Source organism: Lathamus discolor, chromosome 1 (assembly GCF_037157495.1).
Source record: "Lathamus discolor isolate bLatDis1 chromosome 1, bLatDis1.hap1, whole genome shotgun sequence".
Classification (NCBI taxonomy): domain Eukaryota; kingdom Metazoa; phylum Chordata; class Aves; order Psittaciformes; family Psittacidae; genus Lathamus; species Lathamus discolor.
In genome coordinates, this window is record NC_088884.1 from 79,861,256 (window position 1) to 79,877,675 (window position 16,420).

At 48.3% G+C, this 16,420-nt stretch overlaps 2 protein-coding genes across 3 annotated transcripts in view; one reads left to right on the forward strand and one right to left on the reverse strand.

The window, feature by feature from the left end:
• WNT5B (Wnt family member 5B) overlaps positions 1 to 16,420 on the forward strand; it is a 74,304-nt gene that overhangs the window by 32,227 nt on the left and 25,657 nt on the right. The gene's annotated exons all lie outside the window — the stretch shown is intronic.
• On the reverse strand, positions 1,391 to 4,053 carry FBXL14 (F-box and leucine rich repeat protein 14). The gene has a single exon (XM_065682605.1). It carries the CDS (start codon positions 4,050 to 4,052, stop codon positions 2,850 to 2,852), a length of 1,203 nt encoding a protein of 400 aa, XP_065538677.1. The 5' UTR covers position 4,053; the 3' UTR covers positions 1,391 to 2,849.

Consider the following 16,420-nt stretch of genomic DNA (forward strand, 5'->3'; position numbering starts at 1 on the left):
ACCCAGGGTGGACCTCAATTTAAATCTCAAAAAAAACCCCTCTGCTATCTACCTGGGGCTTTAAAAAGATTAAAATACACAGCCTCTGTCTCCCCCTTCCCAAACATCTCCCTCTGCCACAGAATACTTGAGTCAGTTGCTAGCAAGCTTCAGGACTTTTGGATTGTCTGACCTCAGACTGAGCTGATGCTTTACACCAATGGGCAGCTGAACTCTGCTTCTCCCCACAGATGCTCCAGGTGTCCTTGCAGACAAGTCTGGTCCTACCAAACCCCTTCCTTATAAATTCTTTGTGATTATGTTTCTCAGCATCCTGCACAGGAGGCACCAGGCTCTCTCCCTTCTCCTCCTCCATCACTCACTGGAAAGAGAGTGAGCAGCACCAAAGCCCAAGCTGCACAGCATACTTACTAAACCCAACAGACAGATAGATAATAGGTACATGTCTTTAAAAAGCACAGACAACACAGATACAGCTTTTTTTCTTTTTTTTTTTTTTCAAAAACATACTTCATATTTCCTCTTTATTATATAAATATGTTTAACCTTTTACTGTAAGAATATAAAATGTTTTAAGAGGATCTTTGTTATTTTTTTATACAAATTCACAAACAGTACAATTAATCCATAGGGGTCTCTGGGTTTGCGTTAACTCCATGGTCTGGCCTGTTACTGTGGAGGATTTGAGATTTTGAACAGATGAGGGGGGAAAAAAAAGCGCCAAGGTATTTTTCTTTAAAAAAAAAACCAACAAAACAAAACCCCAAAAAAACCCCAACAAAAACCTGCACTTACTCTTCCACTTTAAAATAATAATGAAAAAACGACCCAGCTCCATTTTATTGACAGAACAGAGATAAGACAGATGAACTTCAGTCTCCTCCCCTTCACAGCCTCCCTCCCTTGCAGCCTCAGGGCCTGTAGGCCAGCTCTGTTCCTCTCCACCTACAAACAGGAAGCCTGGCATGGCGACCTTGTGTAGGTGATTTGGGAGGGGAAAGCGTTTGCATATATCTCTATATATAATTATTAAAAAGCCCCAAATAAACAAACTTGCATCTTACACATTTCTGTTAACAACAGCCCAGTCCTCAGCATGGATTCTCACATGTCTGTCTAGAGGAGTAAAAATGCAGAAGCAGAGTTTGGGTCCCCAGTCCCCAGTGAAGAGGGAGGGAGAGGCACAACCAGAATGTGAAGGTAGGACAAAGTAAGGTGAGCTTAAAAACAAAACCTAAAAAGATAAGAAAAAGGGAGGGTAAAATAGAAGAACAAACCCAAGGGGCATTATTCCAGTCTAGGCACAAAAATCTTTCAGTCTTAAAATCTCATTCCTGTAAGAATTCCAGGGCTTTTGAAGGGGGGGGGGAAGTAACAAATTAAAACGAGGTAGCCAGACATCATATATATATTTATATATATAGAATATATTCAGCAGAAAAAAAAATGTACTTAAAAATCCACAAGAACAGCAACTTCATATGTCTTTAAAAATAAAACCGTGTAAGAAAATGAATACTGTAAAGAGGAGAATGAGTGAGGAAAACTGGGATCAGTTACAGGACATAAGCAAGGGATAGATGGGAGAGTAAGAGGCTGTTTTTGTAGCTGTAATTTTTTTTATGCATTTCAAAATAAAAACAGGTCACAGTATCTCAAATGAAGCAGAAATTAAGCTGGAGATTCTTCCTAATGTCCCCTGGGTAAAGGGTGAGCTAGCCACCCCTTCTACCCACTCACCCCGACCCAAAGAGGAATGGATATGTAGTTGGATATGTCTATCCCTGTTGCCAAGAAAAAGGAGGGGAGAAAAAGAGAGAATGATGAAAGGTAAAATGAGCCTGGTGACTCTGTGTCCCCCAGTGCATGGGAAGGCTTAAGAAACTGGAGTCCATGTCCAGTCCCCACAGAGACAGGAGAAGGAGGATATAGTATCTTCATCTCCAGGAGAGATATGGGGAGAGAGAATGGAGTGCCTAGGCTTTTCCATTAACCATAGTGCAGGGTGACACAGAAACATACAGACAAAAGGAGAGGCTGTAGCTATGCCTAATCTCAGTGCAGTGGAGAACTGGAATAGTGGAAGGTTGTATCCACCCACAGCAGAGAATAACATGGAACTGGAGATTGAAAAGAGATTTTTTAAAACCAAAAAATAATAATTAAAAAAAAAAATCCATGTACCTAGGGAGCAGTATTTCTGTCACAATTCCCAGTTGAAAGGGGAGGGGCAAGCACAGAGGTGGAATGGTTATTTTACCAAAAGCTGTGTCTGTGCCCAATGCAGGATAACTGGGTGGCTGGGTACATAAGTGTAGCTAGGAAGCCTTTCCTGCTGTTTTTGTTCCCATCTCCATTCCCACTCTCCTTTATATAAACCAAAAATAATCTATTCTGAATACATGGCAGAACAAGGGTCTTTCTTTATCCATCCTTAGTGCACGAGGGGATGGAATCAGGGAGTGGGGATAAAGAGGGGTGTCTCTAGCCCCAGTGCATAAGAATATGGGCTTCTACCTCTTCTGCAGGGAAGGATGCTGTGGGGGAAGGGGGAGCTCTGTCTCCCCAGTGTGGAGCTGGAGGCATGACCTGGAAAAAGGATAGGTGCTTTCTCTCTCTCCTCCTGCCCCCCCCCCCCCTTTCCTCCTCCTCCTCCAGAGCAAGGGTAGGTAGGCAGCACAGAAGGGCTGAGGATATACTCTCTTTCTCTACGTTCCTCCCTCTGGTGCCAGGGTGCGTGGGTAGCATGGCTCTGTGCGTGCCCCTCTCTCTCTTTCTCTCCTCCATTGCAGCAGTCAGTCAGTGAGTCCCTCCAGAAGAGATGGAGGTCTCGGGGCACCCCCCTCCTCTCACCTGACCTTCTCGCTCTCAGTCATTTCCCAAAGTCCCAGGTTGAGCACCTTGAGGCAGGGCAGCTGGGTGATGCGCTCCAAGCCCCGCTTGGTAATGCGGGTGCAGCCATAAAGATCGATGCCCGTGAGCTGGCTGAGGTGTTCGGCGATGAGCTCCAGGCCCTTGTCAGTGATGCGGACACACTGGCCTATGTTGAGGGTGCGGAGCCCGTGCATCTGTCGCACCATGCGGTTGATGCCCTCATCGCTAATGTGGCAGGAGCAGAGGGAGAGGGAGCGCAGCCCGTCCAGGCCCTGTGCGATGTAGGCTAGGCTCTGGTCCCCCACCTTGTCGCAGAAGGAGACGTCGAGGCCGGACAGCCGCAGGCTGCCCATGGCCAGATGCATGATGCCCGTGTCGCTGATGTTGTCACAGGAGCGCAGGTTGAGGCTGCGCAGGCTGCTCATGTGCGACAGGTGCAGCAGCCCCGCGTCCGAGATGCCCCCGCAGAAGCTGAGGTTGAGCTGGCGGAGGCGGCCCAGCCCGCGGGCCAGGTGCTTTAGCGAGAGGTCGCTGAGCTTCTGGCAGTCCTGCAGCGTGAGCTGCTCCAGGCCCAGGCAGCCCTCTGCCGCGCTGCGCGTCATGCCCGCCAAGTGCCCGATGCCCACGTCGGAGAGGTGCCGGCAGGAGCGCAGGTTGAGGCTCTTGAGGCGCTGCAGGCCCCAGGCGATGAGGAGGAGCCCGGTGTTGGTGATGTTGCTGCAGCCCCCCAGCTCGAGAACCTCGAGGCCCTTGAGGTACTGGGCGATGCGTCCCAGGCTGCTGTCCGTGATCTGTTTGCAGAGGCTCAGGTTGAGCGAGCGCAGGGAGCTGATCTCCGCCACGAAGGCGTGGCCCAGCCCGTTGTCGGTGAGGTTGTAGCAGCCGCTGAGGTTGAGGCTCTCGATGTCCGCCATGCCCTGGATCACGTAGCTCAGGCTGCGCCGCAGCGACAGGATCTGCACCCGCCGGATGCCCCGCGCCGCCAGGCTGGGGAAGAGCGAGGGGTTGGCGCGGCGCAGGTGCAGCTTGGCCTCCACGCCCCGCCACACCGAGCGGTGGTAGGCGGCGTCCCGCCAGGCCGTGCACACCTGCGCCGCGCGGCCCTTGTCCCGCACCTCCAGGTACCCGAAGATCATGGCCAGCAGCTCGGGGAACAGGCACGAGATGTGCGTTTCCATCGCACGCCCGCGCCCGGCCGCCCCCGCCGGCGCCGCGCTCCTCCTCGCCGCCGGGCCCGGCCCGCTTCCGTTCGGGGCCCGCCCGCCTTCCGCTCTGCTCCGCGCCGTGCCGCGCTCCTCCTCGCCACCGCACGCCGCCCCTCACATCGCCGGCCCGGCCCGGCCCGGCCCGGCCCGCGGGAGACGCTGCTGCGCGACCGCCGGCCCGGCCCGGCCCCAAGCCCTGCGGCCGCTGCTGCTTCTACCGCCGCGCCGGGCGGGCCGCGCCGCTGCTGCCGCCGCGCTGCTGCCTCCGCGCCGCCCCGTGCCGCATCGTGCCGCCTCCCGGCGGGCGGGCGGCTGCGCCCCGGCGGCGGTGGCGGTCCCCGCTCTCCGTCCCTGGTGCCGGCCGCCGAGCCCCACCGCCTCCCTTTGTCTCTGCGCCGCCGCTGCTCACAGCCCGCGGCCCCGGGCCGCCCACATCCCGCTGCGGCGAGAAGCCAGCGAGGGCAGGGAGTCGCGCCGGCCCGGCCCGGCCCGCCCCGCCGCCGGTACCGACTCCGCCGCTCCGGGCCCGGCCGCCGCCGGCCGCCTGCTTCGCTCCGCCGCGCGCCGCTCGCTGCTGGGCCCCGGCGCCGCGCTCCGGCCGGGCGGGAGGGGGAGGAGGCGCGGCGAGGCGGGGGGGAAGGAGGAGGGAGGGAGGGAGGGAGGGAGGGAGAGAGGAGGCGGCGCGGGGCCGGGCCTGGCGGCTGCAGCACCTCTTCTCCCGTCGTTCCCCCCTGCCACCCCCCCGCGCCGCTTGCGCAATGGTACGATCCGGAACACTCCGAGCCGTCGCCCTGGAAACAGCGCGGCCCATTCTCTGCGCCCCGCCGTTAACCGTTGGTGCGCCGCGGCGGCACCCCGCTGCCCGCCGGGGCCGCCCGCAGAGAGCCGGCCGCCGGCCGAGGCACCCAGCGAGCGCCGCCGGAGCATGTAGAGACGGCCCGTCGCGCCCTGTCGGTGCAGAGAAGCCGTGGCCGGGCGCTGCCTTGTTACCCTCGGATGCCTCGTCCCCGCCTGGGCGAGGGATGCCCCGCAGATGGCAGCCCCGCGTCAGCCAGCCCCGCACCACAGTCCAGCCGGGCCACCCCGCTTCAGGCTTCCTGCCTCTCCCACTCCCCAGGAACCCGTGGTGGTGGTGGGGCTTGCGAAGGGCTGGCTGGTGAACAAACCCCGCAGCGGTCTGGGGAGCCCGGTGAGGAGGGACACTGGCTCATGATGCTGCTCAGTAGGAGAGGCAGGAAGCAGGCTGCGGCCTTGCTTGCGCCCTTCAGAGTGCAGGCCGTTGTGATCTGTGGCTTGGCCTTTAGACCATGTGATGGCCCTGAGGACCAGTATGAGGGAACATCCTGTCTAGGCATCCCTGCCAGAGAGATAGAAGCATGGGTGTAGATAGCTCACATGCGTGGGTAACCGTCAAGGTTGCTAGACCTCTGGGCGGACCATTTTAGGGACTCTGCAATGGAAAATGGAAAAAAATCTGAAAATGGCTTTCAGCTAATGGTCTCATTTAACTAGCTCTGAAAACAGCTGAAGTGCTCACGTAAACCAAGCAATTTCCATTGATTTCCAGCAATTTCAAGAAAGAATGTTTGAAATCCCCGTTTCCTATGTGTCTGTAGCCTTGTGTAATGGTAACTGCACGTTTCGACACTGGGAAGTGTTGCAGCAGTGTTAAAAATGGATTAGGTTCTACCAGAGATCAGGTAAGGCTTTTCAAAACAGTTTCAAAGAGCAGGACTGCCTTTCTGTGCCAAAAGAATGTTTGCATTTGTTCAACACAACAGTGTGCATTTTTAATACAGTTTGGATTACTAAAATTCTACCAAAATCATCCTAGTTACTGATGTGTTTTCTGTAGTGAGGTTTTCATTAACCTGAAGGAACAGGCTCTATTTTAATCATAATCTAAATTTATCTGCTACAGAAACACCCGTGGCTCCATCTTCATATACAGATTCTGCATTAGTAGACTCTGTTGCCTACTTAGAGGTTAAATGCTTAGATTTCGCTCTGCTTTTTTATTTCCCTTCTAACCGTAAGTGGGAGGCAAGGCAAGTTGAAGGGCTCTGAGGCCCTGGTCCTGCAATGAGATCCCTGTGCATATAAGCATCACTCTCGACATGAGGCTGTGGTTTGGCACTGCAGGAAAGCAAGCAGTACAGCTCCTATTATTGGCTCAAAAATGGGGCGGCTGCGTGATGTGAAGCGCTGACCTGGTGGTATTCATTCACTCTGCCTGCTTGAGTTAATTCAAGGAGTTTTTGACAGGTTAACTTTTTACTAGCACACTTTATGCTGGATCAGGTGTCACTGTACGCAACTCCAGCCAGATCAGGTATCGTCTGCACCCTTGCGCCTGGCATACGGCCAGCGTAAGATTGGCGTTGGCTCCATATTGCACGCTCTGGCTCATTCAGCAGAAGCATGATCACGTGCCTTGGCCTGATCCCGATCAAATCTGTATTCCTGGGTGATCCAGCAAAGTGTAGACCTGGTTTTAATGATTGTGGAGCTGTATCCACACAGATGCTCTATCGGGGTGCCACCCAGTATGAATTATCTTTATTTAGTTTTGTGCTGTCAGGGGGAGATGGTTAACCATTGGGTTCATAAGAAAAAGGTTAGGGACAATAGATTTTGCTGAGCAGCCACGCTGCAGATCTGCTGTGCTAGGAGCAGTCATAGAGCATCACAACTGAAAAGGAGAATTTCCATGAAGTAGTAAGGAGTGGGTGAAAGGTGCGTCATCTCACAGGCTGCATGGACCTGCCTCGTGTTTGGCTGGAGACATCGGGATCGCTTACAAGAAGGCTAAGTCCAGTAGACATCAGGCAGCGTGTGAAAGGAATGTGGTACAAAGGTGGTGTTGGTGTATCTCAGTGATTGTTGCATTACTCATAACTGGCAAAGCTACAAGCAAGTTATACAAGTAATTCTGAGAGAGTGCTAATGAAGTCTTTTACCATATTATCCCAAATTCAACTGCAGAATCTTAGCCATGGAAATAATGTGGTATTTCCTCTCTCTAAGCCTTTCACCTTCAAACCACTTTTGAGGGGGAGTGAGAAAAGCCATGCTCTTTAAGGCATAAAAGCTTACCTGAAATACTTTATGTCTTAGCACGTTGTGTCTGTCATGCCTGTTATGTGTAATCTGCAAAGGTTAGGAGCAGATGAAGCATTTTCTGGAGACCTGAAGTCCACTTTCTCATGTATTACATACTTTGAGTGTCTGCTGCCTTGTGAACAAGTAAGATATACATGTTAAATGGAACAGCCCTGGAATTTGGACTCAGAATTCTAATCTACAATGGGGTTGGTTTTGTTGGGTTTTTTGGGGGGGGCGTGGGGGACACATAAATTATTTTTAGGAGATTTTTATCACTCACTTTTTGTAAGTGACAGATGCTTGGAAATAGAGGTTTAGAAAGACAAAGTAAAAGCACATTAAAAGAGCCAATTTATCACATAGTTGTTCTGTTGACTTTGTGTTTCCAGCAGTAAGGAAACACGTGCCATGTTTTTCATGATCTCATATGGTATAAATAGGAGGTGGTAATCACCGTGCGATAAACTGCATGTTATTAAAAATCCCTGCCTGCCTTCTGTATGCTCTGATGGCTGATCTGTCCCCTCTGGAACCATCTCCAGCATTCCAGCCCCTTGAGCAGCTCCCAACAGCCCTTTTCTCTTTTTGAGAGCACTTGCCAGATAAATGTTTTGTTCTGTTTTTTTCCCCACAATTGCACCGGCGTTCAGCAGAGGCTGGGCAGTTTTTGCTTTCCAGGGGTTCAGGAGGAGCCACGTAACTCGTTTGTTTGTGGCTTCTGTGATTGGAAATAATTTGTGCTGATAAAGCTGCACCATCGTCTGTCCTTTATCTTTCATTGCATGGCTAAGCATAACATCCATCCACCAGGTCTCCTCTCAGTCTGTCCCTATTTTTCTTCTCAACTCGCAGGGTAAATTTTGGCTCAAATTAATCATTTGAGAGATAACAAATACAGAGTCCTTCCCTAGCCAACCTTGTCTTCTGCCACTCTTCTCCTTGTGCTTTCTGCATTTTCATGGCTTCAGCCATGGAATGGAAATTTATCCACAGGAATCTTCTTGGCCTTTGGCTTCTTCTTACCTTGCCTTCTCTTGTGCCCACAGTGGACAACCCCTCCCATTGCCTCACCTGGCTGTGCTGTTGCACGTCCCAGAGCCTGGGAGATGAGAGGCAGCTTTATCTGAGGGAGCAGACAAGCAGCTCAGATTCACATGCTCCACTCATGGCTAAGATGATCAAAGGGATACAGGGGAGGCAGGAGCCCAGTGGGGTCCTCATACATGCAGGCAGCTTTGGAGATCTGAGCTTTCATTTAAAATGGTGGTGTTTTACTTCCCACCTTTGAAAAAAGCAAAAGGCATGGATGGCCTCAGCCTCCCTCATCTGTTGCAGCAGCTGCAGGCTGGTGCCTTTTGGGGTGCAGCCTAACACAATCCATTAGCTAATTTCCTGTGACTGGCTGATGTTGGGTTTTCAGCCCCTTTGTCCAGCCCACCACTACATTACTTCTGAGTTTAAAGCATTTCGCCACAGTCAAAGCTGTAGTGAGGAAATTTCTCCTCTCCAGAAAAATGCATCTGGTTTAATGAGTAGTTCAGCTTACACTGTTTTGGGACTGGTTCAAGTTCTAATGTCGGCCACGCTCCAGGGGGCTTGAATTCACAAATTGGCTTCCGGACCTTCTTCATCAGATTGGAAGCATGTCTGCAAAAATCAGCAACCTCCAATGCAAACCATGGTCTTAAACGGGGTTTAAAGGTGGTTTAGTGGAACTTCTTTAAAGTCAATTTGGGGAATATTTTTTGTGATGAGTGAGACCCACATGGTCCTTTTGCATTGCTGACATCTAAGCCACCATCTTCTGACATGGCTCAGCAAAATAAGGATGCCAGCTTGTCATGGAGACAACGTGGTGCTCACCAGCTTTTTATGCTGAGTGGACTCCTGACTCCTACTGTAGAGGTTTTCTTCTCTTCGCAAGGTGTCAGAGAAGCTGCACTGGGGTGTGTTAGAGATTCCTTTCCTTTCTTGACTGTAAAGCAAAGAAGATCCCCTAGAACCCTTCTGTGAATTCAACGGCTAATTACACGACAAAGATCTCTGTTCAGAGTTATGCATTTAGGTGTAGGCGGAACAAATGTGTAGTATGCATATTTTAGATACATAAGCATATATACATATCTATGTACATGCATACACACATACATAAATCAGGATAGGGCCGTTAAGTGAATGGGTTCCCTTTGCAATTCATGCTGGGTTGTTTTTTTTATCAGAGATGATAAACAAAATCTAACTAGTCAGCAGGTTATGTCATCTCACCACCCTAAGAATTCTAGTGACACATGGGAACAGGTTGCTCAGAGAAGCTGTGACTGCCCCGTCCCTGGAAGTGTTCCAAGGCCAGGCTGGATGGGGCTTTGAGCACCCTGATCTAGTGGAAGGTGTGATTCTAACATCAGGATCCTCTCGCGCACAGAGCTTTGTTGTGGAGCTTAGGTCACTGTGAAGCTTTCCTTAAGAATAAAAAACCTGTACTTTGCAGGTGTCATATCTCCAGTAGGTGCTACACGAGACTCTGTTTTAGGGTTACATGGTTTGTCCTGCACAAAGTAATTCTGATCTGCTATGTGTTTCCTGGTGTCTGGGTGGTTTATTCAAAATGCAGCGTTCTGTGAACATGTGGTTAGGCACTGGTGCAAAATGCAGAGCTGACGTTGCAGTGCAGACTCCAGCTCTGTATTTAAGCCTGTGGGATCTGGGCATTTTCTTCAGGTTTTGATTGTCAGTCTATAGCTGAACAAGGATATAACTATGCTGATGTGAGGTGGAATGGTTGGAGTATGGAAGGTCTGGATTATATTCCCAGTTTTGCCATTAAAGTAGTCAGTAACTGCTGCTGCTGCTAGAGATTGAACCAAGCACAAATAAAAGGATTGCTTGAAGAACCGAAACAATACATTATGGTCCAGCAAACTGCACTTGAATGCCGTGTACCTATCATGTATGTCTTGTCTGCTCTTGTGGGACAGGACTGTCTGGTGGTTAGAGCCACGACCTGGGCCCCTGGCTGCAGGCGATTCTCTGACTAACATGCATGTCACGCCCCTTGTAGCTTACATGGAGCTCAGTCTTCAATGGTTAAAAATCATCAAAGGGAAAGTCCTCTGAAAGGGCAGCATGTAAAATCTCAAACCTCAGAGCTTGCCGTTCATTGTATTGGGTGCTATTTTAAGTGTTGAGCTTTGTTATTTCTTTATTAGCAGCACCAAGGAAGATCAAGATGGCAGAAAATATCTGATGTAATCATTATTATTAAAAGCAGTAGCACAAAAACAAAGAGACCTTTCAGGTAGTAATTGCTTTCATAAGCCATTCCTCGGGATTGAACTCTGAGACCTCTACAACTCAATCTAAAAGGGGCAGCCCCTGCAGTCACAGCAGAAACATGTGTGTCTGACATGCTGTGTGGTACCTGTTTTACAGCAGCAGGTTTGTGAAATCTTCCCCTGTAGCAGCTGTTTAGTCCAAAACCCAGCAGAGATGGCCAGACACTGTGTATTGCTCTGTTGACAGCCAGCACATTCAGTCTTGAATGGAGGAGATGTTCTGGCCCTTGGCTGAAGTTGGAGAAGCATGGGTGCAGCCTCCCTGCTGCCAAAGGGCTCCATGCAGTCAGGGCAGATGTAGCGGTACTGGCCAGCTTGCAAGTAAGGGTTATTTGGCTATCATCAGAGAAGCTTCTTGCTTGTACTCTGTATCAGAAGCTCCAAGGAAGAAAAGGCATGAATACCTGAGTTTGTCCCTCTCCAGTCAAGCTTTGCATGGGGCCACAGGAGTGAGCTCCAGGAGCAGGTAATTCATATATTCTTACAAGAGGTAACCTCACAAGAAGGTAACTGCATCCTGGGCAGAATACAAATGTAGCTGTGTGGTTCTTAAAACACACATTTTTGTACCCATGGGTTACTGTGGTATTACTTTTAACTAGTAACTACTGCCTTTCTGGACTGTGGCCACCAGCACATTTTCAGGTAGTAAATAGCATTCTAAAATTGGCAGTTCACAAGAACTGGACAAAGTTATGTCACCTGCTCTGTGTGCATCGGCTCCGAAGTAAATTCTTAGAGGAAAATGGAAAAATAGGGCAGTAATGTTTTGGAAACATGCTGTGAAATTCAGAGTCACAGTTAGAGCCCTTCACAAACTGTGGGTGAGAGTTACAAAATACGGTATTACATGAAAGGTGGGATAAAGATATGAAATACAATTCTATGCGTGATGGAGGATTTCCATTAGTTCTGGCCAAGGAAGGTTACTTTGACAATTTGTTCCTAAAAGTAACTGTGCAGAAACTATTGGTGTTATATTTCCCTGATTTTCTAAGAGGTATCTGCTGCAGTTTCAGTGGATGCACAGAGAAGTGGGAGCAAAAGGATGTATCTCTCAGAAATTGCTTTGATTCTCGCTTCTGTTCTTGGATATGTGGGGACATTCTAAAACCCCATTCAGACTGCTAAATTCACCAACACGTTATCTCCCTGTGCATGACAAAAAGCTTGAAAAGCCTCCCTGAAAATGTGGGGGTAAAATTAAGGGCAGACACAGACAAGTTGGGAAGAAGGCATAGAGTTCACCGTGTTGGAGGTGGAAATATAAATAGGTAAAACAAGATCTGCTTTTTATGCTAGTTCTTTCAACTTGTTTCTACACCATTCAGAAAAAAACCCCAATAATCATTTGCCTACAGTATAAGGTAAATGAATCTCCTGTGTGACCAGGCCCTGTCATGTACAATGAGAACACAGCTTTCTGTAATCCAGATGGTTCCCAATTTTATAAGAAATGTGTGTGCACAGGGAAATGTAAGCTAGAAATACCGCTTTTCCTCCTTTCCCCTCCCCCTCCCCCCCCCCCCCCCCCCCCAGCATACATGCTGATTAAATTATGTGGAAAAGCCGCTTTCTTTCCACTATTTCACCCCTGAGATCCAGTATTTTCCTAGCCTTGTCAGTGTTGTTGTTCCACACTTTTTGCCAGCAATCCTGGTCTGTATTCTTATGTTCCATTTGGAATAGCAAATCCTTTTGTAAGATTATTCCTTGATGCCCTGGAGCAGGAAACAAACCCAAAAAATCTTCAGATGTATTGAAACCTGTGAAAATATTTATAGAATGGGAATGGTTGCCAGGATGTGAGAAACAACAGGTAACTGAATAATACTCCTTTGCATATATGTAGCACCTCTCCTTTGGCAAAATGAGAGCTCTGTGTAACCATGTACTACTTGCAGCTTCTCAGCACTTTGGGTTGCTTTAGCCCTGTTGCATGTGTGATGAAACCGAGCCCCAAAAGGTACCTTCTGTACGGATGGGAAGTTAGTACCCGCGGCTCAACTGTGTTTCAAACCCTGGCTGTTTGGGCTCAGGCAGTCTCATGCTAGGTGCCCAGAAGTATAGGCATGAAATCAGTTTTTGGAAACTTAGGGCTGAATGACTTTCCAGTGTCACATGCTGGGTTTGTTGCAGGGCCAGGAATACAGCCCAGATCTCCTGGCTCTCTACCCACTGCCTGAAAGGCAAGGCCAGTCCTCAGCTCCGTTTCAGGGGATCCTAGAAAACACTGGCATTTTAGCAAGTCAGCTGGCAACTTCACTATGTTTTGTTTAGAATGGTTCACATTCTTCCATCTAATTCCCACACTGAAAATTTTCAGCTTCCTATTTTCCCTGAGCTGTTCCAGCAAGACACACTGAATATGCAGATGTGATGGCACACACTCACACACGTGCTTTTCCTGAAGCAGCCCCTTAAAGTTTGTTCTGGATGTTTGTTTTACTCTAGTTCCTCTAATCCCCAAAGTGACATTAAACAGATTTTTTTGTTCAACCTTTGCATGAAACAGTCTCTCTCCCTTTATTTGTAAGGATATGTGGTTTTAGTTACATTTTGTTTTATTCCCTTGTGCATGGAGGAGATACTGTGTAAATGAAAACATATTGTAATACATACCACGCACATATGTCTTCTCAGACATCTCCTGTACATACATTCTTTGCAATGTATTTTTGAACATGCATTTCACTATGTTTTCAAACCCATTTGTATAATAACTGCTTTCACTCTATGAGTGTTCAAACACGGGCTGTTCGCTCAAAGTCTTCGAAATACATCTCAAAGGCAACTGAAATTGTGACCGAGAGTAGGAATAGGATCTGAGAGGCTTGGTACCCATTTCCTAGTGATGAATCTGTCAGTACAACACAGGCACTGGGCTTGACCGATGAACTACACACTGTCAGCATGAGTGAAGTAAAGACAATGAAAAAGCTGGCTTCTGCTTCAAGTGAGGAGCTTGTTTTGCTGGAACAGCATAAATCCTTAATAGGATTTCTTGCTTTCCTTGCAATACAGAAAATTGGGTAATTCCTTCGTTCCCCCTACACCTTGCCCACTGCAGGGACAGACGCATATATCCTCACACAGTGGCTTTCTGTGGTGCTCACCTGCAAGCCAGCATGCAAGACAACACTCACATAACCATTCTGTGCAACGCAGCATGCTTCCCTCACCTGCAACACAACCAATCCTTACCTTCTCTACAAATACACTCTGTTTGCAGGACAAACATTTTTCACTGCAAGGACTTTGTCTAAAAAAGCCAAGATTGTATTCCTGATAACAGCTATTCCACCCTTATGTACAGCTGTTCCACCTACAGAAACTCCCTAGTTCTGTCTGGTCAACTATATTGCCAGTTCTGTCAGTACTGTGTTGCCAGAGAGAATAAATATGATCCACGTAACGGGGAAAAATATCTTTGGTTCTGTAAATGTCCTTTTGGATGGTACATAAAGTAGATAATTTTAATTTTCTGTGTTTGAGTGGCAGTTAGAACGAACTCACTTTCTCCCACTGGGTACATGTTTTCCCTTTACTTCAAGGGAAGAATGAAAACATTTCTTTCTTTGAAATAAAGCTGTCTCCTATAGACTGTTCTCTTGTGTTTAGTAAGTTCTGCCCGAGGTATTACTGTGAACACGGACTTAATAATAACTGTATATGCATGTTTCCACTGAAGGATCTTTAAATGCGTAGAGCCTGTAACATATCCCAGCATCCACAGGCAAGATCATAATATGGTCATGAAATATTTTACCTCCCCCTGGCAGATGAAGAAATTGAATTTCAAGGTCTCAGTTAGTTAAAACCCAAACGAGATGACTAAGCAAGTCGACAGTGCTGGCAAGACAAGGTCCTGACCTAAGCCCTTGCTGTAATCACCAGACACAGCACCTTGCCTAGATCAGCGGGGCTCCAGACGAAGTCACCGCAGCAGGGACTGTTTGTGCCAAATCGTCAGCTTTGTACGTGCTCCTTGCTGGAAATGCCAGCGCTGTGCAATTTAACTGCCACATGTTATATGGCCAAAATGCGCCATTAGCATAAAGGTGTGATGCAGCCTCAGTGACTGCGGAGGCGAGGCAGGCTGTCCCTGCAGGGTACCTGACCCAAGGTCCATCCTGTGGTAAAGCGTGGCCACAGAAGAGGATTTTAGCTTCTGTCTTACAAGCTCTGGTTGTTCCTGAGGAGAACACCCTTCCCTCTGACATGTTAGCTCGTGATCTTATACATACCAGAATTTTCACCAGGAATGAGAACCATAGAATCACAAAATGGTTTGGATTGGAAGGGACCTTAAAGCTCATGCAGTTCCAACCCCCCCTGCCATAGGCAGAGACATCTTCCACTAGACCAGGTTGCTTCAATCCCTGTCCAACCTGGCCTTGAACACTTATGGGGATGGGGCAGCCACAATTTTTCTGGGCAACCTATGCCAGTGCGTCACCACCCTCATAGTGAAGAACTTCCTAATACCTAATCTAAGTCCCCTCACTGTCAGTTTAAAGTCATTTGCCCTTGTCCAGTCATTACATGCTCTTGTAAAAATCCCCTCTCTAGCTTTCTTGTAGGCCCCTTCAGGTATTGGAAGGCTGCTCTAACATCTCCTCAGAGCCTTCTCCTCTTCAGGCTGAACAAGCCCGGCTGTCTGCCTGTCTTCACAGGAGACGTGCTTCAGCCCTCTGATCATCTTCATGGCCTCCTCTGGACTTGTTCCAACAGAAATCACTCAGTAGTTACTTGTTTCCTTCTTCAAGCGTGATTCTGAGACCTGATGACAATCTGATGCTGTAGGTGTATGACCATTCAAAGATGACATCACCCCACATTGCGTCAAAAGAAGCAGTTTTGCCCTCTCTCAGCTCTTGATAGCAAACTGGATTGAAAAACTGCTTGGCATGAGGAGTCAAAATATCCAGGTGCCTTTCTGAACTTTGCAGGATCATAACGATCTGAATTGGGTACCCTTATCCAGCCCAGCTGCACCTGCTGCAGGAATGATGACTTCTAAATCCCTATTTGAAGGGCTGTAAAATGTGGCTACTACCAACTTTGCTCTCGGGACAGCTTAGGGACAAATTCTCCAGTGTCCGTCATTCATGGGCTTGTACACTACTCTCTGAGTAGATGAGGTGTTAGACAAGCACCTACATTTTTCAGATGGTATAACCCCTTGGAGTTCTGCTTCTGGTGGCTACATTTTTCATGTCGAAAAGCAGGAAAGAAAAAGTGCAGTTTTCCATGGGCACTTGTGAAATCTGATTCCTTGTTTGGAAGCCTAGGTGCGGGCTGAGCTCTTTGGAGGATAAAGTCCTCATCGATGGAGAGCAGGATGTGCTCAGAAAACCTCACGATGGGTGGAAAGCTGGTCTGGTGACAACTTGCACTGGCTGTGTTGAGGGAAAGCAAGTTTTGATTTTTGTTAGCCCCACTGGGCTAAAAAAGGAGAAGATGGATGCTATTCTAGTGTCTATACCACCACCAAAATGTCACATTGCAGTTCATGTAGAGGAAAGAAGAAGGAAAAAAGCATAGTTGGGTTGTGGGTTTTTTGACGCTTTTGGATAGTTTTGGCAGTTCAAATAGCTGTAAAATACTGTTTGAAAACGGAGACAAATTCGAAGTCACTGAAAAGGAATAAATTTAAGTAAAATGCACTGTAATTGTAGTTACTTTTCCAGTTGTTTTTTAATTTCTGTTCAGGGAGGAATTTACAAAGCAGCAAATACTAGTTGCTACATTGGAAACCTCATCTGTTCCAAAGCAGGAAATTTTACACAGAGGCACCTTTCAAATTGACGCTTGGTTGCTATTTTTTAAAGACTTATATTTAAATTGCTGCTTTTCTTTTACTACCATGTTCTTGCACTTCAGGCCTCGTCCTGATAATGC

What these genes read in the sequence shown, in the direction of transcription:
- FBXL14 (XM_065682605.1), bottom strand. Translation starts at nt 4,052, where the DNA reads ATGGAAACGCACATCTCGTGCCTGTTCCCCGAGCTGCTGGCCATGATC.